At 40.9% G+C, this 24998-nt stretch overlaps 1 protein-coding gene across 1 annotated transcript; it reads right to left on the bottom strand.

Moving 5' to 3' along the window:
- Positions 1 to 7478: 7478 nt before the first annotated feature.
- On the bottom strand, positions 7479 to 15475 carry LOC116250128 (probable E3 ubiquitin ligase SUD1). The gene is made up of 9 exons (XM_031623557.2): positions 14976 to 15475; positions 13281 to 13970; positions 11891 to 12646; positions 11564 to 11775; positions 11086 to 11463; positions 9587 to 9744; positions 9325 to 9485; positions 9106 to 9252; positions 7479 to 8247 (listed from the first exon to the last, which is right to left on the bottom strand). The coding sequence occupies exons 1-9, from the start codon at positions 15207 to 15209 to the stop codon at positions 7738 to 7740; spliced, it is 3246 nt and encodes a 1081-aa protein (XP_031479417.1). The 5' UTR covers positions 15210 to 15475; the 3' UTR covers positions 7479 to 7737.
- Between the last annotated feature and the right edge of the window lie 9523 nt (positions 15476 to 24998).

Here is a 24998-nt window from a genome sequence, read left to right as displayed (position 1 = left end):
ACATAAAAGAATATATTTATAGAGGAGATGAGGAACGGGACAATTCGTTTATGCTTAACAAATACGAAATTAATTACAAAAACCACAGAAGTGAGAGAGGGAGGGAGAAGGAGATGATCTGTTGGTCAAATAATTCAACTATCGATGCGTTTTACTTTTTTAGCTTTTCTAGTTACCTTTTTTGGAACCTTAGATTTTAAGTAGCTTCAAGTACATCTCCAAAATCGAAAATGCGATTTTTGGAGCAAAATCACCATGCGGCCTTCAAAAATTTACCCGTCACCCTTTTCCCTATCGTCCTTCGAAATTCTGATTCTTAATTTCTTTTCTCTTGAACAGACAGCTCCTTTATTGTCCGACAAAAATCTACCAATTTGAAGTGTCGCCGAGCATCGTGTTCTCCTATACGTAAACAGATTTACATTTGGGATCAGGACGAATAAGAAATTCAAATTTCAAGACTTGACTTGTGCGGTAATAATAAACGCAAGAAATTTTTTTGCAGTAACTGCAGTTCATTTTAAACTATATTTGCTGCAACAAAAGCTGCGGTTCATCTTTTAAACTACATATTATGCTGGAACACAATCCTGGTGTCTTCTTAAAAATTCGCGGAACACTAGGTTCATTTTGATGCGATGCCGAAAAAAAAATGGTGCCATATTGATTTTCTTGTTTAATTAGAAAGTATACTTCTGCTGTACGTCGTTCACATGAGAGCGTTAAGGTTGAGAAGCGTAAAAACTTTGGTTTCACCAAGTTTGAGCATAATTTTAGATTAGATGGTAAGAAGGGCGTGTGAATTGGTGTTAGGTTGGGGCCCCAAATCAAAGTCTCATCATGCCGATTATGTTGGTCGAGTTTCGTTTCTCAAACGATTGTTGACAAGGCTTAACTAGACGTGATCAGAGCTCAGCTTCATCTTATTGAAGAAATTTTGATCTCGTTTTCGTGTGTTGAAGTGCTCAAGATTCTATTCATTTGAATCCTTTAATTCATTTAGACAAAACTAAAACGAGAAACACTTGCAGTTATATCCTTGGATTTCCTTCTTTCTATATGAAACCACCGCCATTACTTTTTTTGCACATTATATCTATACGATTGCGAAATACCACCCAAGACAACCATGTTCCTTTTACTATGTATTGAAAATAATGTATGTGTCGTTTTGCTAGATAATATAATGGTTCAAGTCTTCAAGATATTTCCGGTTGGTAGCCACATAAATGATCGACAGCCAAGTGAATGGCATTCATATTACGTGCGCTTAACTTTACAACCATGACTATTCCACAATCTACAAGGAGCGTGTGTGGTGTTAAACAAGTCATTGGGATAAGACTCATCCAGAGAAGAATATGGTCCGACTGTCAGTACCTTGCTGGTGGGGAGTCCTCCATGAACAAGATGATCGCTTGGGTCAGGGTTGCACCCAGCATAATCGCATTCAATTCCTAGCTAGAAGCATTATATCACCTGTTCAGTTTTTTTTTTTCTTTTTTCTCTTCCAAAATTGTGCCGGTACAAGTGTGATGGCTCGAACGTTGGTAACCGATCTGCTTTCAACTATTTTTAATGCATTTGGACATTTTGATGGAATTTTATACAATTTCCAGAGTTCTAGATTGTGTCTAGAAGTTAGTTCTTTTGTGGGAATTAACTTAAGTTGTTGATTATAAAATTATAATTGCACGTAAATAAGTGTGCTGATTCAGAGATGTTGTCTGATTAAGGGGGAGGCAGGTGGGGTCGGGTTGGGTCCAGTTATATAGGTTAATCTCTCGAGATCTGAGTCATTGGTTCATGGTCAATTCAAAATTTGTTAACTGTATATATTTAATGTTTTAATGTAAAAATGTTTTTTCTTATAAGTTTCATAAGTTAATGTAAAATCAGTTGGCGCTCAAGTGGCAGGCCACTGGATTCAAGGGTGGTTGACCAGGCCAAATCAAGGCACCCATGACCTACCGTGTGAAGAAGCCTTCTCAATGGCCGATAATTGACCGGACGCGGTTTTGCTACTTCATAAGCGCCGGTCGCGCCATCAACGTGCGGCACTTAAACTCATTCGTTCTTTTCGGTCAATGCTGCTTTATTGGGGAACGCGTGCTGCTTATGGCCGATCCATTTATCTTCCGTTCAAAGCAAACACTACAGTAGTCCAGAACTCTTTTTTTTTTTTTTTTAATTATCTGAATGCTTGTTGCCAAATCGGTGGGATTTGTTTGAAAAGGCGAGAGACGGGGAAGATGAGCGGATAAAAAAATGGAGTGACCCAATGATCTGCATTCTTTGCCATGCATGTGGAGGAGGAAGCTTCCCCTCTTTCACGTCCTTCTCCATCATCCCCTCTGTAACTTTATTGGCATCCCTCTTTTCATCTTGACAAATCTATGGCTCTTGGTTTATTGGTGGATATTTATTTGTGCTCTTTATTTGTTTTATCTCGTGCAACCAGTAGTTAAAGTTAGTTCAATGTGTAAAAACGAACTCTGTGAATTTTTCCTTGCAAAAAAAAAAAAAAGTAAGAATATCTTCCTTTTTTATTTCGTAAAATATTTCGTTTCATCATATTTGAAGTTAAAAAAGGCCCCTCTCTTTGGGAGACGTTTCATGTACCACTGTATACAAATATATATATATATATATATATATGCACACAGATCAGACATGCTGAGCGGTGACATTGAATTATTGAGCTCTTTCGGTTTTTAAAAATCCAACGATAACGAAATCCGCCTACCAAAAAAAGAATAGTTTACCTAACTTTCTCTGGCGTGACATGTTTTGTGGGCGTAAAGAGTACCGTTACATCTGCGCCACTGCACTTTGGCCGTCGTACCGTTCCCCGGCGCTTTTCAATCTCTTCCTTTGCAGCAAAAAATAATGGGCTAAAGTGAGGAACAATTTGTATATTATAATCAATGTGAACTGGCACTCATGTAGGAGGCTGCACAAGTAAAGGTGTTTGCACATGAGCACATTACCCACGGCCAACATCAATTGCAGATCGACTCAGCCGCTGATGTATGCTATGCTATCAATGTAAAGTAAAACGCCACTAAACAAGACGCCGTTATACATATCTTGGTTCTTTTTCTACCAATTACAGTAGAGTAACATGCAGAAGTGAGCTTAGTCCCATACCATCTGCTTTGTTTTCATTATTAGTATTAAGCTTAGGGTTGCCAACTGATTGGTTTCGAATCGGATGCACTCTTAATTTTGGATATTCACATATTCGGATTTGAATGCGAATCAAGCCGAATATGTGGAATTCACATCTGAAAAATGTAAATCCAAATCCAAAATTTACACTGAATCTAGCTGACTTTCAAAATATAAGGGCATTGAGTATTGATATTTATTTAGAACTGAATCTGATTTAAACATGAATCTGTTCAATGTTTATGTACATCCGAGTATGAATCTGAATCTTAACTCGATCAAATACCATTGATTAGATCTGAATTCCATTTGGTTTCTTAATCAGTCATTAATATATATATATATATGTGATTTTTTTAAAATGATTCGGTTGGATATCCAATCTTAATCGCATATATTGACATCTCTAATTATGAGCTTCTGTGTGGCTTTCTGATCGACGCTTTATGAACGGCAATGTCACTCAAAGAAGAGGTGGCACGTAAAACTTACGGTCTAAGGAAAGTGAACCGCGGACGGACTACACATAGCACGAGAAGCTCAAACTTGACCGTATCAAATATTTGCAAAATTTGAGCACCGGATGGTGTGACAGAGCACAGGTAGCCTTCTCGGAAGCGCGTGAACTTTTTATCTCTTTCCTTTTCCAGGTCCCTTGTCCATGTCCGGACGCCTTCGCCGGTGTCCTTTCTCCGCCTCAAAGCATCTCCCTCCAGAAAAGGCCAAAAATATGCAGCTGTTCCTTTTGTTTTGATACACACCGCAGAATTTGGTGCTTCCACTGAACAACATAAAACTCGGCTGCATTGCGCCATCGACGGCCAATTCTTCAACCCGGCAGCTAACTTTGACAAAAGCCAAACTCCCTACTCATCCATATATATATATATATATACACACACATAAACACATTAATCATTTATCAATGGAAAAACGAGTATATACGATATGCCCACTTGTTTCTCTAATTTCTTTGTCCGATATTTCTACTTTTGTCTCCAATCCCGCCGCCGGTTGATCGACTATTTTTATATATAAAAGGCAACAGCTCAGCCAGTTCTGTTACAAGACCGGTCCGATCATTTTTAATCTTTGTCACATTATAATAAAAAGTGGACGCTTTTTTGGATCTTCATTTCGGGTTTTAGAATATCTTATGCCCAAATGAGCTGATCCGAACCTTATCAAGTCACATCCCATCAACCCAAAATTCGTTTTCTGTGTTGCGTCGTAAAAAAAAATGATAAAGCACTGTTCCTTGTCAGCTTAAACCTTTAAATTAATTTTCTAAATAATTTTTTTTTATTTATTGGTGGACTGATATGGGCAGATGAGCCACGCCTGAGCTGTCTCCCTTGCTCATTGCAGGCAGGGTCCTATAAGAAACTGGTATTTGCAGCAAAGGTGTCGATTATCCGTCGAACCCACACTTGGTCCCTCTACTTTAAAAGATTGTTATATATATATATATATATATATATATATATATATATAGAGAGAGAGAGAGAGAGAGAGAGAGCCAAAGGAATGGACGAGGCTCGTGGGTCGTAGGAGGGGCTGAACTATAAACTTACATATTAGTACCTACAAATAGTAAATGTATGGCTTGGCCACCATGTCAAATGTCAAAAATGTACGGTTCTGAACTAGGAGAAGTCTTAGTAAGAATCTCTATTTGATATTACTTCCTTTAAGTTATAATGGATCAAAGGGAACGTAAGGTAACATAGATTTCACGGGTTTATTTGACTTAAACTTCTAATTTAATGATATCAGGCTGAAATCATAATTGTCTTAGTTTATCAATTCATCGAGTCAGTTGTCCCCATTTATGTATTCAACGATGCTTTCTTCCATGGCGCCGCATGCTTCCACCCTGCTAAGTCACCGTCAACCCTTCGGTCGGCTGACAAATACACACGTCAGAAAACTGATCCTTGTCGCTACAAGACTCGATCAGACATTGGCTCGATTTGGATTTTATTGGGAAAGTTGACCTTACATTATAATTCTTCAATTAGAGAGAAAAGAAGAACGTCCTTCAGTTGAAAATTTAAACAAATCCCATTGAGTACGGATGTTGGAAGATCCTGGATCCGTTTAGATGGATCTGATAAAAGAAAATGAGCATTGGTCCTACTCGGACTTGGATTCTGTGAACAGTGGGTGTCTCGATCTTAATTCCATGTTATGTCTTCTCCGAAAGGGGAAAACGAAGAAACCGTATAATGAAACTCAGCGGAGAAGCCGTTAGAACTTTCGTCTCCAAATGTGCGACTGTAAATCACTGGAACCAGAACAACCCCAAGCAATTCTTTTTTTATAAAGGTGGCAGCTTCGATTCCGTTGGCAATAAGTTTATCTTACTGCTGACAAATAAGAAAGCGAAATTTGGACAGTCCCACAATATTTGTTGCGAGCATAGAGAGAGAAAGTGTGGGGAGTGAGAGAATATTCGCCGGCATCGTTCAGAAATTCTTAGATAAGCCAAGTCAGTGAGTCATGAAACGAACATTTATATGCAAAGGCTTTGTTTTCTCATCCAGTTGTATCATGATAATTGATTGAAAACGTCCATGAGAGTAAGGATAGACAGGAATATCTGAAACACAAGAATCTCCTCGAGCACAAATTCCAAGTGCCATGCTGCCTAACTTGCTGTTGCACGCGACTTGCTCATAAGAGCATGATCTGAATGAAATAAGACAGCTGCCAACGTTGGTCGTCTGGATCCACAGAGATTGTACATTGGATCACCGCCTCATTTTGCGTGCAGTTTCCAACCCTTTGCGAAATGGAGAAGACGACACCAAAGAGACGGTTCTAAAATGGGCACACACCCTCGAAGACACGACGGATGAGGATGGCTGTGCAGTTTCTTCAACTTCATATAGATATGGTTAGACGACTCAGTTTAGCCCAGCGTCATGCTTTGTCCTTCTTTATTCATCTTTCGACGCCTAGAAACATTGCAAGGCCCACGCAAATTAATGGATTCGCTCATTGAATAGAAAGACTCCAACTGAGCCCCATGATCATGCCTTACAAGGACAGCGCTACCCGAAAGCGACAATTGCAAAGTAGCAGGATCCAGGCAAACGTGAATGGTAGTGGAAAACGTTTCACATGTACATTCATTCTATCACAACCGTAGGCTCGTTCTTCCTTTTCGAACACAGTTAAGGACCGGGGTTTATATATTCTGCCTCTTTGCGGTATCTTCTGTGTTTTTTCTCGGTAATCGGGGTTTCACGTCATGCCGTTCCTTTTGGTTGGGATCTTCGTTTTTTTGTAAACCCCAATGGTTGGGTGGACTTTGGTTTTTGATTTTCTGTTCTGCTGGGTGTTGAAGTTTTCTGTATTCCGGATTCTTCGCGTGGTCCTCCCTTTACCTTTAGCTTCCGGTTAAAAGTGGAATTTTTTGCAACGTCGAGTATTGATGTTCCGCTCTCTCTCTCCCCGCCACATTTTCATGAAAAAAAATAATTCTTATGATTTAAAAAGAAAATTGCATTCTACGAGTTCGTTTTCATATCTCAATCATCATCAAAAGAAACTTTGCCTCACGAATACAAGTACACACGCTCTTTTAACATAGGGCCATTCTTCATCATTTTTTTTATATTTGACTGGTTAGAACAAGCTTATTATAACTTAATTGTTTCGAATTTAGTATTTTTCGGTATCCAATTAAAGATGCCGCCCCGAAAGAAGTGATGATGTTTGGAGACGTTTCGGCCAAGTGGGAGTGTAGGCCTCGCTGCCTTGTGCTGCCGAAGCAGGTGACAGGGAAGCCGGCGTGTCCCATCTCTATGCTAAAGCCCGATTATTGGCAAGAGGAGACTGCTTTAATTTTCTAGATGGATGCCCTACCAAAAGGCAATGCAGGCAAAACCCCAAGGTCGGTGAGCTAACTCCCAAGATTGTCAAAACACAAAACCTACCGCACCTACAAAGATAAGGTTTCCTAAAAAAATTAAAAATTGCAGCCAGCGGAATTACCCAACCTCCGGTAGCTCCTAAAATTGGTATTGTAACACGATTTGGTAAACCCGCCACAGACGAGCATAAAAAACATCTCCCGCACCATCATAAAAATTAGTAATCCATTTTGAGAAATATAACAAACCCTCCTCTCCAGCTCGCAAAAATGAATGCAAATCAATCAACACTTGCGTCTCCGACCCAACCGACAACATCAACAAGTGAGACCGATCCAGGCAACGCAAGAACCAGGTGCAAAACAGCATGGGGCACATCGTTTCAGATTTGTTCGACGTAAAATTGGAGGCCGTCGGAGAGATATGTCGGACAATATGCACAAAGGCCAAGTTTTACTTTCGCTATTTGATGTTCGTACAAAAGCCTGCGGACGTACCTTTGATACCTCCAAAATGGTCATTTTATCCTCTAAATCACACTTTCATAATCATACAGAAGAGAGCAACCCACATGACTAAACGAGGAATCCACACCAGCTGGAAGCCCCCCCTTTGGGAATTCTGTTCTACCTCAGAAATGCATCAAACAATGTCTTTTCATCCAGCATCCCCTTCCCCAGCTCCCTCAGGCCATCAGGTGCTCATGTCGACGGGGTCGGAACCTTAAACCAGCATCTTCTTCTTGTTGCTGCTGGCCTGAACCAGGTATGCTTGTACCGCCAAAACGCTGCTCCCGAATTACATTTGTATCCTTAGCTTGCATGACATCTTCCCCAAAATTGTGCAGCCTCCTTCCAATTAAGTAACGGTCATCTCTAATTGAGTTGTGCAGATTGGTGAACCAAACATGGAACCTCTTAACACAGAACCACAAGAAAGAAAAGAGAAGGCAACCAAGCCATGCAAACCGATACACCGCAGAGTTCACAATCAGTGGATAGCCCAGCACTGGAAATACTCCTCTTGCAAACACATATGGTACGCATAGTGCAGTCAAAAGCTTCAAGAGAATTGGAGCAACAATCTCACAAAAGACCCACGAACCACGCAGCCCTGAGAATCCATCTGCTCTCACCCGCTCAAACTTCATCCGCCAACTCTCATCAACAAGGGGCGCCATTTGATCCAGCATAACCTGTTCGCATAAAGGTATAAACTGTAAATCAATGCATAAGGTACAAAGTCTGCCAGATAAATTGATAAACTACAGATCCCTCCCATGTATGATCTCTGCCTGAGCAGGTGTAAGAGACCACAGAATCATGCAATATCATAGAACACCTTCTAGACGTGCACATATTATTGGAATTAGACAATTTTACATTTCCAACAACGACCCAGATATCTAAACATGTTCAACATATACAAACAATTTCATTTACAAATAATATCATTAATTTACACATGCAACATATATTTACGTAAATACATACATAAATATGATCTTTGACACGCTCAGGAAGATGGTAGACGTACACATTGCACACACTAGAGAATATAAACGAATGCTGAAACAAGTACCCCATATCATATAATTGCACTCATCCTATGAAGAGCTCAAATATTGACTGCAGTTTGATGTTATGGTGCAAGACCCTTACAGAGTAGGCGCAGTGCATAGGGACTCATGCAAGATATACATTTCAGAGGCTGGTCGCATACACGGCAGACAGGCAACGTAATGATGATGATGGCGTGACAATGGTTACATGTTCAGGATTAAGTAGCTTAAAAAACAAGTCAACAACAAGAACAATGTAGCGACTATTATAGTGGTGCAAATGATGGCTGCCATAAGGCAACATTCTTTGATGAGACCTGAATGGCAAGGATGACGACCCTAATTCATGACAAAGAAGAGCATGTGGATTACACAATTTGACATAGTCCACAAGCTAGTTATGAAGTGTAGCTAAAGTCCACAAGCTAGTTATGAAGTGTAGCTAAAAGTTTGCATGGACGTTCAGAACAAACAAATCGTAAAAGCAGTTACCAATCTTGTCCAGATCTTGAGAAATACTAGCCCCAATGCCCAATCTTGATACAGAAGGAAAACAGGGCTCTCATCCACAGGCACCCGCAGTGGAACTATCACTAACAGCTCAAACAGCAGACCAATCAATACTGGGATGACGAAAATCTGTACAAAAAACGTGTTAATCCCGAATTGTAACTAAAACAGGATTAGAGATCAGAACAGCCAGCTACTCACCCATATGGACAAGAGAGCAGCACTCTTAAGCAAGACAGAGCACCATTTCAGAACCTGCACAAGAAATTCCATTCTCTGGGTTCTAAGATACCCCAAAGAATATCTAATCCCAGCAATAGAAGCCCCGAGAAGATGACACCCAATATTGAACGCATAAATATCTACAGTAGCAAAGGAAGTTCAGTTAGTTTTCCATGAAGGCATTAAATAAAAGAATTAACTTGGAATAAGACTAAAATAAAGCCAAATTTTAAGTTCTTACCATTGCACTTGATGCCATGAGTAATTGGCAGGCGGGGAATGGCACCAAAGACCACACGTCCCAAGTATATGGGCACAACTATCAAGGTTGAATTAAAGAGAAGCAGCGTTACCCATGCTAATAGCAACAACAACACAATTCGAACAACAAACCCATACCTGCCAAACCAAACATTTCACAATAGTAACTATATCGCAAAGAGACAGGAAATACGAATACAAATAGACAAAGGCCACAATAAATAACAGTGTTGCTGCAAACAAAAATAGTGGCCCATCAGTTCATGGCTTCATGCACACTACTAATGAAACACAAGATTATGCTATTTCATAGGTTTACAAAATTCTAGAAAATAAACTATTTGTAACATTAGTAGCTTTAAATGGAAGATGTAAAACAGCATAATCATCTGCGGCAGCGAATCCCCGTAATAGCTAATCTATGGTATAAACCTCTGGCAGATCAGGACGCAGCATGTTTTTTGTATCCACCTTGTGCACAGGAAAGAGAAGATACACCACTTATGGCAAAGAGACAAACCACAAAAATTTCTACCGATTAGTAGTTTGTGAAAAATAGACGTAGAAAAGAAATAGATATCCTGCACTCATGTTCTGAATTAACTGTCCAACCATTTTCAATCACACTGTTACCACAGGAAAAGGTCTTCCCCAAGAAATACATGCACGATACACAAATATATACATTTACAAACTGCTTATTCAACACTAATCTCTTTATAGATAGATTAGCAGCAGTTGACTGAATCAGATAACGAAGAAACCATTGAATGCAATTTCCTCCTAACACTCATCATCTTTTAGAAAAAATAACAAAATTCTCCACGTACTCATTTCCAGTAATTCCTCCAACACACATGAAACATTTGAACCCAAAACGACTGCATGCTTTAACAGAATGCCAGTCTTTAACAGACAACCAACTAGTCTAATGATGAACAGAATCAACAGTTCCTACTCCACCAACCTGCCACTCTCTCTCCCCCCCTCCCACCCCCCAACACCCGCTTTTATATGAGATATTTAGAGAATATCAGGTATGCTCAGGGAAAGGACTTCAGTTACTATCAACATCGAAACAACCCAATATTTCTAAAAATGGAGTATATTATATCACTATAAAAAAAACCTTGCAGACAATCATGAAAGAGGTAGGCATGTGGCCATGATATTCTTGAATAAAGAACTCATTAAAGAAATAAAATATAAACATGCTAGAAAAGTTTAGATGCACAAGGCAGAAAAGGAACTTATAATTTCAGAAAAAAGGAAAGAGATTATGTGTTGGCTCAAACGTGACATATAGACCCAAACATGCAAAGCTACTAAAGTTGCATTTTATGCAACGAGAGAGGTTTTTTTATGGTTAAAATATACTCATTGTTCCTAAAGGTTTGTCTGAAGAAAACTTTGTCACACAAACACACACCACCCACCCCCCCACCCCACAAACCAAGGAAAAGAAACCCTGGAACTCACTCTTCAGTGCCAGCTTGTTCGTCACTATCTGATCCTTCAGCAGCATGTAGGTTTCTGGCCCCTTGAATAAATCTATCAGTGTCCCTCACAGCTGCTTGAGCTACCAAAGCTCTCTCATGGAGTTCAGCACCAGGTCGATGGACAACACCCACTCTTTCCTGCCTTGCTTGGCCAGCATTTCCATTTTCCTGTCCACCATTATCCTCAGGTTTTGGCAGCAGAAACTCAGTCAATCCAAGAGCCCAACCAACTACAGTAAACCACCTTCGAAGAACTGCTTTAATTGTTATTCGGGGCTTGAAATGCTCCATAGCAAATGGCAGACAAATTTGGAAAAGAAGCATGTCTGCTGGAATCTCAGTGAATGGATCAGAGAGACTGCAAATTATAGAAAAATTGAGAATACATACAAGTAAAAAATTAGAAAACTCTAAGAAACCAGTCAATACAAAAAATGAATGCAGTATAGTGAACTTGCCCAACGTCCAAAGGAAAAATTGATGGAGCCATCCACATTGCCAGCTTGACTGGTAAGAACACCAGCATGACAATTAAACTACCATAAACAGCAACTGATAGAAGAACACGTCGGGCATGCTTGTGCACAGGATCATCAATTAGATCACGGAAGGGATTGTAATTAGGATCTGCAGGATCTCGAAGAAAATACAGAACACCATTGCGCAATACCTACAATCCTTTATAAGATCAGTAATGTATAGCAAAACTATGCATGCTCTACAATTTAAATATCACTAAAAACTAAAAACTGTGGTAGCTAATGAATAAGCAAATATGAAGATACCCCTCGTAGAAGGCTAACAAAAATGCTTATTTGCAGCATATATACGATTCCCACGGCCCAGTGGATCAAGGAGCTCGCCAGAGGTGACACAGAGAAGAACTCAACTCGCTGTGCAACTGTAGTTCCAAGCATCTTAATTGTACAAATATCCAACCACCAGCCACACATTAAAGGAAACACCCCAAGCTCAATCACCAAGAGAAATGCAACTTTAACCATAGTTATTAGGTGCCTCATTCCAGCTAAAAACTGCCTCATTATAGAGGGAATTGCCTCTGCTGCTGAGGCAATTCCATAAAGCCTACCCATAGCCAAAGGTTCACCCTTGCAGTAGCGAATCAAGGCCAATAGAGACAGGTAAAAGATCACCACACAGAATATGAACATATATCCAATAGCAAGAGTTGCGACATCAGAAAGGTGAAATGTTGTGGGCATCCCCTTGAAAATATTTGTTCCCAATCCACTACTACTGCCTGCAGCATCTCCTAAACTGGTCATATTTAAAGAGCTGGCAAGCTGACCAGCCAAAATAGTACCACCACCATCTTCAGATATATTGGCGACATAGCTAATAGGATTGTTCACTGTTGTGTTTGCCAAGGCAAGGGCTGACTCCATAACAGGCATGAAATTTGAGCGGAGTGTCCCAGAGGTTGTGGAAAGAATCCGAGAAGCATAGAAAACTAGCAGCCGTCCAACTGAAAAAGGAAGAAAGATGACAACACCAAGAAATATTGCGTTGCTTGCCAGAACCTGAGAAGAGAGGAAAAATAAATGCAGTCATTACCTTCCTTAGAGCAGGATTTTCTTTAGTGATTAGCAACTTGATATTCTCAGCACAATGCATTCAGTAGAAAATTCATTAAAATTAAAATAGAAAACAAGCCAAAAACCAAAAAAAAAGGCAAAAGCAGAACCCTAAGACCTGGAAAATCTAACAAAAGAGATGCTAGAAGAACCAACTAAACAATGGAACAGAAGAAAAAACTAAAGATAGCATCGATAGGACCTAAAACTCATACTTATTCAGGTGTGTATATTTCTAGCCATGAAAACTTCAAAGAGATGGATGCCAATGTATGTACCCTTACTTTTAGTTATCTACTATACCATAAGAGCCACAACGCGAGTTCCAATATGAAATCTAACGTTTTGCTCAGCACCAAATAAGATGGAAAATGACAAGCTTAAGAACTGAAATTAACAAAGGAGAAAAAACACTAGCCGAACCTTAACCAGAATTAAAAACAGGATTTAGAGTAATGCTTCTGCCAGACTTATGCAAGCATAAGGGATGCAGAACAATTCACCAGTAACATATTTTCTCCTGTACCTAGCAAATAACTGAAAAAAAGAAAAAGATTATCAGAAACAAGCATGAACTCACTGTTATTGCATTTTCAACCAAATGGAAAACAGGTCCTTGCATGCCAACAAGCTCATCGAAAGGCACATCTTCAGCACCATCTGCATCATCAAGACCATCAAACATTTGCTCAACACGAGCTTCAAGACGAGCTGCCTGCAATTCCAACTGTGCGGCAACATTTTCTGCATTCCTCATAATGATTTGACCTGCACCAGCAATTCCTTGCCCCCCTGGAGCATCATCAACATTTCCAGCTCCAGCCTGAATCCTGTTTCCAGGGCCTGGCCTCCTTACTGCACGAGCACCTTGCCTATCGGCATCATCTTCTCTATCAGCATCTTGCCCTCCAAGTTCTCGTAGATGCCTAAAGTAGTCCCTCAATGATGTGGCCCCAAGAAATATAAATACAATGCTAGCAGAAAGTAGAAATCCATGCAGACAATCTGTAAGGATCAAGGCAGCAGAAATCCGGCTCAAGAATAACTTCCGTGCTTCACCTAGGCTCCTCACAAAGGCCAATCTCCAAAGCCAGAAAGTTATGAAGGGAATGATAAGAAGCCACACTGAGAGCACAAAAGAGAGGCGTAGAAAAAATTGAAGAACATGGCATGCTTTCATAGCAATGCCAACTAGAAATTCCTGAAAAGGAAGCCTTGAGGGAGCATTGTCCGCATAAACTGGGGAGAAGGAAAATGCATGTTTGCATACCTGTAAAGACAAATAGATGGCATCATCAATCTACATATAAACAGTTAATCATGCACCTGCTTTTAACATCATCAATAACGCGCCATCAAAAAATCCACAACTTGACTTTTTGACATAGTAATGCATACCCAAGAAATTCACAATTACACAGATTGAGAATCAAATAATAATGTTCCCCCAGATTCAAAGGAGTGAGGAATACTAACATCTCGAGACAAACATCTTCCTGCCTCCCCAATGTGTTACTATACCATGTCAAAAGAAAATCAAATTAGCCCAGTTCCTTTCAGACCCTTGCTGTGCATAACAACCTACACGCTACGGAAAATCGCAGAACTATTGATCAATAACATATTTTTTGTTTTTGGAAAAAAAAAAAAAAAGAGCTGCTACTACAAAAGGAAAACACCAAACCCAGGTCAGAAACAAATATTATATGTTGGAAGCTTAAAAGTATAATCAGCATTGATTCTAGAAGTTGGAATACAAGTATGCCTGGAAATACGTCTTTTCAATAGCATATTGAAAAATAAGGGAAACAGATTAATACAAAATCTTTAAGCTTGTTATATTGCCGTGTACAGCAGTACATTTGCGAAAAGCATTTTTCAGAAAAATACTCAAGTGGGATCACCCTCTTTCTCGAACGCACGACCCAAAGTAAGACGACTATAGCCCGAAATTCGCCGAAATCAAGCATCTTCACAAACAATCAGACCAGCAATCAACGCCGTACGCAAACAAAAACGAAGCTGGTAGAACAACTAAGCAAGTTATAAACTAACCAGTTGTAACATCATCCCTAGGGTCTTCAACTGGTTATATTTGTAAAGCACTCGAATGATGAATCACAATGACGGAAATAAACTTAAAAAGACAGCGTAAACCCTAGCAAACGATACGGAATCATAGAAACAGGGACTTACCTCTTCAAAACCGATTTTGACAGACAATCAACACAAAAAAAAAAATCAATTATAAACCAAAAAAAAAAACGAAACCCACCTCGCACTGCCGGGCGTTGCTGTGGTTGAGCCACTGGAGGAGGCATTCTTGGTGTACGTACTTGATGCTGCCGCTACAGGCGCAAGGGTACCGCAGAGGGTTGTCGGCGTCGCCGGGGTTTCGGCAGATCCGGCAGACGTCTTCCTCCTCATCCTCCTCTTCCCCTTCTTCTTCCTCCTTCAGATCCCTGAAACTCTCCGGCACGCTGACCCGCTCTTCCACCATCGAGGCCATCTTCTTGCCGACAGAAACTTAATCGAAACCCTACGGTCTCGATAGAGGGAAAAAGAGACGGCAATTCTCGCCGAACCAAGAGAAAGCGAGAGAGAGAGGGGGGATTCTACAGGGTAAGGATGTCCTGATCAGAGCTCCCCTGTTCCTCCTTCCTCCTTCCCCCCTTTACTCCCTTCCTCTTTCTCCGTTTTTCAATTTCCCAATAAATACCCGGGGGTTTGCGTCTGCTGAAGATCAGACGCTTTGGTTGGGTTAGGAAACTCCACCGCCTTTTCGCCTCAGAGAAAATGGTCCTTCCATTCGTGTTGAATATGGAAATCAAAACATTGTCAACCTACTGCCACGTGTCACTGAGACGGAACTGCGTACCTGCGTCTAACCTGGGTTGGCTTAGCACGACAACCCGGATTAATTAAACGGAAAACAGAAACTGGATTTGAAACGGGAGAGAAACTCCGACTGTGTAAATTGACAATGGATTTTACTACTACGTGAGAAAAAGCATTCGAAATCCTCACTTCAGTTTATGATTAAACCCTCAAACTTGATATTAGATGGGAGGGGTCTGGTTTAAATCCATGAATTTGAGATTTCCAATAATCTCAAATTCTCAAACACTTTCCAAAAGTATATTTGATAGCTTCGGATCTTATAGTCATGCTGCTTTAAAAGATGTGTCGTGTAAGATCTCGTGTGAAGACAAACAATGATATCAGAAGCCTGTATCTTAAATTCACATTACATATAAAAAAAATTGTATGAGTTTAGAAATATAATAAGAGGGTTCTAGATAGATCTGATATCCTAGTTATCTCACGTTGCCGCAAATCTAAGTTCCACAGCAAACATGCATAGGCTTTCTCTTTCGCAAAAACAGTAGGCACATTTGGTACCTGAATCAATGATTAGCCGCCTGTTAACAGCTGGGCCTACTCAGTTCACCACACCTTCGGGGACTTAATTTGTCAAAAGCTGCAAAACTAATCTGGTTTGAAGAGTTTATGTTGAACCCATTTGATGTTGAAGAACTAAGATTACTTGCTCCAATAAGATGCTTTTTCGCATTGTTTTTGTTCTTCCGTGCTACTTGATTAGCTTCGTTGTTGCTATAGACATCTGCCTTCTGCTAAAACAAAATGTGCCTTTGGCATCCCCACCTCCTTGTCTCCAACAATTTGGACATGATGATTGGAGAAAGGATGGATCCACGTAAAAGGGAACTGAGAGATGTAGAGAGAGGCGGCAACAACCCTGCGGGGAGAAGGGCCCCTAACCTTTTTATTCAGCAGAAGATATTTACAAACAGAATTCAGCAACCGAGGGGAGCTGATGGCAGAGAGGATTTAGCCTACTGTGGCACAAATTTCGGCTTTCTCATGCTTCACGTTGCAGAGTTGCACTGTCATGCTGTTGTTGACTGAGCCTTGGTAATCAAGAAAAAACTCATCCCTTTGTCAAAAAAAGGAAGAAACACCATATCATCACAAGCTGAAGGAGCATGAATATGGTTGTCACGAAAAAAAAAAAAAGTTCTACCATTTCAATCTAAGGAATATGGACATGGTGCAGTGTACAACAGTGCGAAGGCAAAAGTGGCAAACGAAGGAGAGAAATATGGTGCATATTTAATATTTTCACAGTATTCACTCATCACCTTGACTTAATCATGAATACTAAAATTAAGACGACAATAAAGCAGGGACAACTGAATCGGCTATATTTAATTACATTATAGTGAGGATGTTGATGTTTTCCTTTTATCTATTCATCTCTACCTTCTTTTGTGTCAATTTCTATCTCTTTTTCAAACAGAAAAATATTAAGGCAGTTTTCCATGCAAGCCTGAAACTCCCATGCACTGAGTATCCTAACTGCTGCAATTAGGACAATGCATACAAGCGATATTTGATCAAGCAACAGTGTGGGAAACAATAACAGCTTGAGTTGAAATTGCCAATGAACGGCTGCTGAGAGTTAGGCTCCCCTCCCTTATGTTTCAACAATATGATATCTACAGGCAAAAGAGGATCACAAAATGTTGTGCATCACAACAAAGAAAAAGCAGCAAAACCGGCACGCACAACCCTGTGGCCCAAACACAAAATAAAAGAGACTAAGGTGTAGTCAAGCTAACAAAGCAACAAAAATAACGGACACAGCAGAGCTTAAATAATTAGGCTCCATCGTCTTCCCATCCCTCTCCCGAAACCTGCGGTCCCCAGCTTCAATCGAGGGAAACACATTAAGCACTCTTATGCGATAACCCTGTAGTCTGATGTGCATCCATCTCTGATTTATTATTCTCCTCCCTTGTAGCATTCCCCTCAGTCGACGCTTCCAACCTTCATTGTTTGAGATAACTCCGAAAACTACCATCAATCTCTTCCATGGGAGCCAACCAGCTATACAGCAAGCCCATTTCTGCTTCATCGACCCCTGAAACAGCTTCGGCCGGCATCGATTTAAAACTGCTCAAAACAAAACTCCCCAAGCGGCAATCACTATGATCCTGCTCTGCTGTTCGCAGTGGACAATCTGCACAAACTTACTCTTTATTCGCTGACTGCCTTTCATCACGAGCCATACCAGTCAGCAGCCATGTCCTCAGAGTCGTCCTTTGCTCGCCTTTCCACCGCAAACTTTGGCAGGGATCCTTCGCAGCTCGCCATATTGGACAGAAAATCTGCTTTGCATTTGAATTACAGCGCCTTTGAGCTATCTGAGACGGGGTTGGTGTTAGTGGCGGCTATAGAAGAGCAGCCGTGGATTTCTTTCCTTTCTTGAAGAATGTAAGTAACATCCTTTAGTTTCCTAATTAATGGTAGTCCCGTGCAGCGGCACAAATTTCACCGCCGAGCAGAAGCAAATGCCAAGCCATTTCATCTTGGATGAAAATGGGAAGAGGAAATTAAAACTCCCAGTTTTCTACGTGCAGATACAAGCCCAACATTTCCAATTCAAGGGAAACAGACTTTGTATACTTCTTCTCTGCCCTCAGTGAAAGAGATTCTCTAACGATTTACAACTGTCAAATCTGTCCAATTCACGGAAATTGAAGCAAATGCCAAACATGATCGGGAGACTGAGATAATTGCATCTCGCGAATCCCAAAAGCATAGGTTCAACCCCCTGATCTACAAACCAAACATTATTTCTTGGGTGAAGGATAAGCATAAATAACATTTATTATATCTACAAGCAGCATTTCTCATGTTTCATCAATCATCTGAAGGTCCTGTGATGTTGATCTGTCTCCGCAGGATCTGGAAAAAATCTCAAGAACCAATGGCCACCGCAAAGCCTGCCATTAAAAGTGAAACCGAATGGCACCCGGCGCCCTCCAATTAGGTCTGGTGCCACTGACATTAGTAGCAGCTGCTGGGGTGCATCCACAGGAATGAGCAATGCAGCACACCACCTTTTCTTTCTGCTTTTCTTTTCCAATGGTGGCAGCGGACTTGAAGACCCACCAGTTGGAATACCATTGTGGCCATAGCAACAGACGTGATCAATATTTTTTGTCATCAAGTAGTTTTTCGAACTTCATGTACAAATTTTTATCTTGAAAATACAAGTGAATGAACGAACACGACCCACACCAGCTGGCCGCGGTTCAGGCAACTCGACAAGGAAAAGGTGACACTCCAATCTGAACTCTACCTGTTCACTTGCATGCATGAAGCACCTTTCCTGCTTTTCCTCCGTTCGTGCAACAAGCAGCACATACTTGGCAAGCATGTTATACAGTAATACAACAGGATATTCCAAAGGAAGCTCATCCTTTATCTGGTTAGACTCAAGAGGTTACACGTATGAGATATCTTATGCCAAAGACTAACACAACTAAAAATGAGCCAGCAGTTGTAATATGAGGCAAGATTTTCAGATACCTTGCTGAGAGGCGCTCGTGAAATCAACAGTGGACAAAAGTCATGGCCGAGGCACTCGTGAAATCAACACGGTGGACAAAAATTATGGCCAGATTAGCAATAGTCATGGAATAGGCAACGAGTGAAACTACCAATGATGTGGGAATAATGAAGTCAAAGTTTCACGGAACAGCAAAATGCCTCCAATACTTTGACATCAACCAATGATAAAACCTCTTACATCACGGCAGACCAACAAAACCATGCGATGCAGATGAACTAATATAATTGCTGCTAGCATTCTATGGACACTGTACGTGACAGAAGCAGAAGCCTTCATCAGCCGCCTACATGATCAGAGTCAAAAGGCGGCTTGAACTAAAGAATGTATCATATTGATGGGCTGTGAAAGTTGCCCAAATGTGTTTGCCACTCCAGTTTGGAACCGTTTGCCAAGTGCAAATGGGAAGGCATATTGCACGATCAATGACACCTGTATGATTTGCTTTGTGCTTTACTATAGAGAGTTCATCAATAGGTTCCTATCTTCACCAAAGCTTTGCAAAGTGTAATAACTCAAGCAGGATCTGCTAATGACCAAAATTAGATATCACAGAATTCCAAACAGAAATCACATATTCCTCTTCATGCTTCCCTCATATCAATTGCAGTAACTTGAAGCAAACCCGATACATGAACATCATGAGCGCTCAAAGGTCATTTTAATCTGATTAGGCAAGGGGAAAGGAAATTTGTTTCCCCAAGCTGGAAAGGAAAGAGGATGCTTGGCAACTAGCATTTACAATGTTATGCAGTTGTCTGCACAATATGCATAACTACCAGTCTTTGTGCAGTGGATGATCCAGCATCCAGCAGAACTGGCCCACACAATAAATTTGCCTTTATGTTGGATAATTGTATGCAAAGGATCAAGTCAGGGTAAGCAAACGCCTACCATATCCTAGAATTGCAGAAAATAAGGTATTCCAAGACTGCAGAAGATGAATACAAGATCAAGCTAGATTTTCAGCAAGCTTCCGCACCGCTTCATATATATATATATATATATATATATATATATATATATATATATATATATATATATATATAACAATTGAGCTTTCTGAATATCACAATATTTAATACAAAGAGGCATAACAAAGTCTAAAAGGGACAAACATCTGTTGGCCGAGTGCACTTTGCTTCCTGCAAATTCATCCAAGTCGTATGAACTACAATCGGGCTATGCCCCAGAATCACTGTGCATGAATGTAAGTTGCAAGATAGATACAAAAAACGTTCATGCTTTTAGATTTTAAATTGATTGGAATTTTTCAGCGCAGTAACTCTACAAGCATCCCACAAACGATACTTTGCGCACCAATAAACTTTTCTCACTTCCTTGCCGACATGGAGATATGGTTTGGCTAAACTAAGTTTCAAGTTTCAACTGAAGATGACTACACATAATTTGCGAACATTGCATAGTTGTGTGCAAGTTCAACGATGTAAAGTTCCAGATAAGAAAGGCAAACTCAAATACAACTTCGCCTCGGGGATTTGCTCTCTCAATTTAGCCACTCAAGTCCAAGCAGCTTAAAATCCCTTGAGATATAAGAACAACAGGCTGAAAAACGAAAGTGCAACATTAGATGTCACTCGTAAAAACCTACAACCTGTCGCCAGAAATATATCAAGCAACAACTGAGAGTTGATGAGATCTAGACATTCATGATTAAGTTCCAACTCGTCCTTTTTCTCGGAAATTCACTGCCCAATGACTGTGGTTGACGGCCTCGTAATTCTTTCCGTTCCCACCATATATACAATGAACGATGTTATGTTGGCAAGAACTTGAAAAGGAGGACTCAAGGGGTCAATGAATTCACGCCTCCTTTCCCAAGTGAGATACAGTGAATGACCTGGAATCCTACCAAAGAAGGTCCCCCAACTCAAACTTAAAGAAGTCTCAGGTCTAAGGTTCCCAAAGTCCGACGGGTTACCACAAAAGCTCCGGCGCTCTCAAGTTATCGTCGTCTGACTCATCTCTTCGCTTGCTATAATAAAAAAGCGATAACAAAGGAAGAAAACAAAAATCTACAATTACATCCCCTAGATCTATCCGCGTCCATTAATCCAGTTTTTGCATCCTTTCATGGATTCCACCTTACAAGCAATTTTATCACACTTTTGCGCGCATCATATCAGTGAATCAATGAACACTTAGCATAAACACCCAATTAGACCGTTGTCACAAAAGCGTTCGTTCATTGCTAGTTCTTTTTTTTTTTTTTGCAGATCAAAAGACAAGCAAGAGCAGATACAAATTACAAGTGGACAAAACCCTATTTGCCCCACAAGAAAAGGGGGAAATTTCTTGCAACTAAGCCAAGAGAGAAAAAAACTGTAGATGGAGACTATAAGCACGACCGGTCAAAAATCAGAGCAACGGCCGCCGCGCTCCCAGTCGCCATACCTCGTGGGCTCGGGACCTCTAGGCCCTCCGACCTCGCCTGTCTCTTTGTTTACGAAAACTCCGTCTTCTTCTTCTTCCGCGTCTACTTCTTTCTTCTTCTCCGTCTCCATCTCTGCTTTCTTAAGGACGTCTTCCTTTTGGGGCTCCACTTTATGGAGTTTCGGCAGTCCCTCGGCCGATGAAGAATACCAACTCCTCGACGAAGGAAACCAACCCGAAGTAAGAATTTGGGTGTGCGATTTGGCCACAAAACTCTTCTGCAACGAGGAGCCGATCAGGCTGAGCCTGCTTGCCATGGCTTCTTCCCGGGGCTTGCTCGCAGGCTTATCAGTTATCACTGCGTTCCTTTTGTGGAAATGAAAACGGATCGGATGTGATCCTGTGCAACTTCAGAGTTGTTGCCGACGGTCCTCGTCACACGCGAACTTTGCGTGCAAAGTTATTCAAACCGCCGGTAGACATTTTAGGGTTGGACGACGCGTGCCGTGAAATTAGATTGGTCATTTTGTCTGATATTACACAAATTCTTACCAAATGTTTGTTCCTAAGTCTGCCACTCCAGTTGTTTGGTGGGGGCTCCGCAATTCTTTCTCGAGTGTTCAACCAATAAATCATCGCGACCAATCTTGTCAAATATCAAATATGTACTTATTTGTGAATCGTTGGCATCTTAAACGGGACACTCAACCAAATATTTGTGAATCGTTGGCCGCAAAAATTTATTTTAATATTAGTTGGTGAAAAACTAATGATTTTAAATTAACTGTAACTAAAAAAATGGGTATGCCGAGCTTTTTCTTAACAAATTTTTCCCCTCTCTCTCTCTCTATCTCTCTCTTCAACCTACACTCCTAGGTCCGGAAGCACAGTATCTGAGTTTGAGCCAAGCCATCGTTGGACTCGACTTTTGAAGTTTGAGCCAAGCCATCGTTGGACTCGACTTTTGAAAGCCTTTAAATCGTGACTCAATTTTCACTACCTGATTATGTCTGGCCCAACTAAGCTAGCAGAATGGGGATGTTGCTTTGTCAGTTTGGGCATTGTTTGGGAAGCAAGTGAGATCTAGTTGCGGTGGTGTAAAGACAAAATGTATAAGTGCATCATAGTCATCAGTCCATTCAAAATGTGTAAGTCAGTTGGTAAGTTTTTCATGCATAGTGTTTGGATGCACACAGAGGTGCATGTAGGTTAGGGCTAATTCCTTCAGTGAACACATATGTTGCGTTCACAACCACATAAAGTTACGCAAAGGCAAACAAGTGAAAGTTTATCGTCAAGTTAGGCGATAGTTCAGCTGCGTTGCTTAACGATATATAGTCAGCAACTGGTTTTGACTGTAGACTTCCTCCCAATTGAAATTTTTCCTACCCAAGTTTTGTATGAAAGCATACATGAGCTTGGATGAATGATAGTGTTCTGACAAAGCCTCATGACCACGACTTATGAATTGTCTATTATGAGATAATATTTGGTGATGGTGCGCCGAGTGTTTAACACTTATAATTTAATTCACGATACCAAAAGATTGATGAAAGGTTCCACTACATTAAGATAGAGTTAAGACTGACTAAAGGTTTCGGAAACCCTCAATGCCGCACGGGCCAAATAAGACTTGGCAAAGTTAGCCTGTGACAGTTTAACTCAACAACGCCAGATACATGATCGATCAAGCTGGCCACCCCCTTCAATGCATTGGGACAAACTTGAGTGAAGCTCAAACTCTTCAGCCAAGATATTACTCGGCTGAGCTGAAGTTTCGGCTATATGAACTAAGTTCAAGCTGAGTCTAAGGCACATCTCCAAACTTGCATTCCTCGACTTCAACACGAATAATTTAGCTCAAACTCGACCTAACTTAGCCGACCAAGGCCCAAACCTGACACAACTTAACCGACGCTAGTCAAGCTAATTCTATCAAATTTTGCTTTACTCAAAATAACCAACATTCACGTCAACCGACTTTGGGCTGCAGCTTAAATAGCATTTGGATGACACTCTCAAATACATTGGTTTTGTGAAAACACGGTTTTGTCAACAGTGAAAACTCGGTTTTTAAACAGTTTCTTGAAACCGGGTTGGTGTGCTTGGAATACAAGGAAAAACTAGGTTTTCACGAACAAAATAAAGCAAACGTTATGCAAAAACCTGACTTTCCAGTCACTCAAACACAAACTAAATAGCGGTATGGGGCCTAAACGTGGCCTTGGCTTTGAAATTATGATCGGATGCGTCACCCAAACAGGCCATTAAACTTGACTAGACACTTTATTCAAACCCAAGTCCTGAATCCAGAGCAGAGATGAGGATAACCGTTCCTATCATCCATAAAATAAAAAAGGAAGCCATCCAGCCATTCAAACACCTCTTAGAAGCTGGTTCACAAAAGACCGGACAAGCATTAAATAATCGCTGCTATACATGTACCTCGAATTTCGCCGCTAGAAGCGTGTTAATGGAACTGCGCCACGAAAGCCTTTATTTCGCGATATATGTACCGCCTCGACTCAGTACCTCGTCGTGGGGCAGGGCTACTAAATAGTTCGGTACAAAACTACAAATAGATAGGAGCATGGTGTAGTCGACATGTATTAGCCCTAACATATCACGTCAACTACCCGACGCGATTAGGCTTTGGCAGCACTGTAGGCGTTCCTGGGAATTGACACGCATGACGCTGTACCGCCTCTGTGGGTCCAGCCATCTGACGAAGCGTTGGGCCAATCCAACGAGCTCTAATAGGACAAGTTCGCAAACAAAAGCGAACTCACGGCCCATGTGGCTCAATCAATTCATGATTACGGCCCGAAAGCGCGGCTATCCTTTTCCTGTTGCCTTGCGTTAAGTCATTAATTTATTAACAATTTTATAACATTCGCATTAAGTTGTTCATAGGCAAATATGATACAGACACTCTTATGCCAAGTGATATCTATAACATTAATCCATACCTTTAGAGTTTTCAATCAAAATTTATGGGATGCAACCTCCGGCGTTCGAAATTCCGGTGGAAATCTATTGATCAGGCGGAGCACGTGCATTAGATCACCGGCCACGGTTGGCCGGCGATGAGGGCGGGAGCGGGACCGGAGGTAACGTGAATGCGACGCCACCGGGGACCATCATCAATCCATTTGGTCAAGCCATGGCCGACACGCAGGCTACCGTGCCATCGACGGTCCATCCCAGTGCGATAAATTTGAAGGACGGTCCATCGGCAGGTTGCAGTAGTAAGGTCGGGTTGGCTGGTAAGCGTCAACGAAATTAAAATAAATAAATAGCTTTTATAGTTATGTAAAATAGCGGCCTTTGCCCCCATGGTCCGTTCAGCCATTTTTCTAGATGATGTTTATAAATTTAATATATTAGATGGACGTGAAATTAGCAAGATATTGACATATATGCACACAATATGAAAATTCAGTGAGCAAATCAATTTTCGCAAGA

Source organism: Nymphaea colorata, chromosome 3 (assembly GCF_008831285.2).
Source record: "Nymphaea colorata isolate Beijing-Zhang1983 chromosome 3, ASM883128v2, whole genome shotgun sequence".
Classification (NCBI taxonomy): Eukaryota; Viridiplantae; Streptophyta; class Magnoliopsida; order Nymphaeales; family Nymphaeaceae; genus Nymphaea; species Nymphaea colorata.
Note: the sequence above shows the minus strand (reverse complement) of the source record. Positions and strands in the feature narration are given on the sequence as shown.

Coding starts and splice junctions, on each gene's coding strand:
- LOC116250128 (XM_031623557.2), bottom strand. CDS start 15,209: ATGGCCTCGATGGTGGAAGAGCGGGTCAGCGTGCCGGAGAGTTTCAGG. Junction 11,776..11,890: donor TTGTTAGCCTTCTACGAGGG/GTATCTTCATAT, acceptor AAAGGATTGTAG/GTATTGCGCAATGGTGTTCT. Junction 8,248..9,105: donor TCAAGATCTGGACAAGATTG/GTAACTGCTTTT, acceptor TTATGCGAACAG/GTTATGCTGGATCAAATGGC.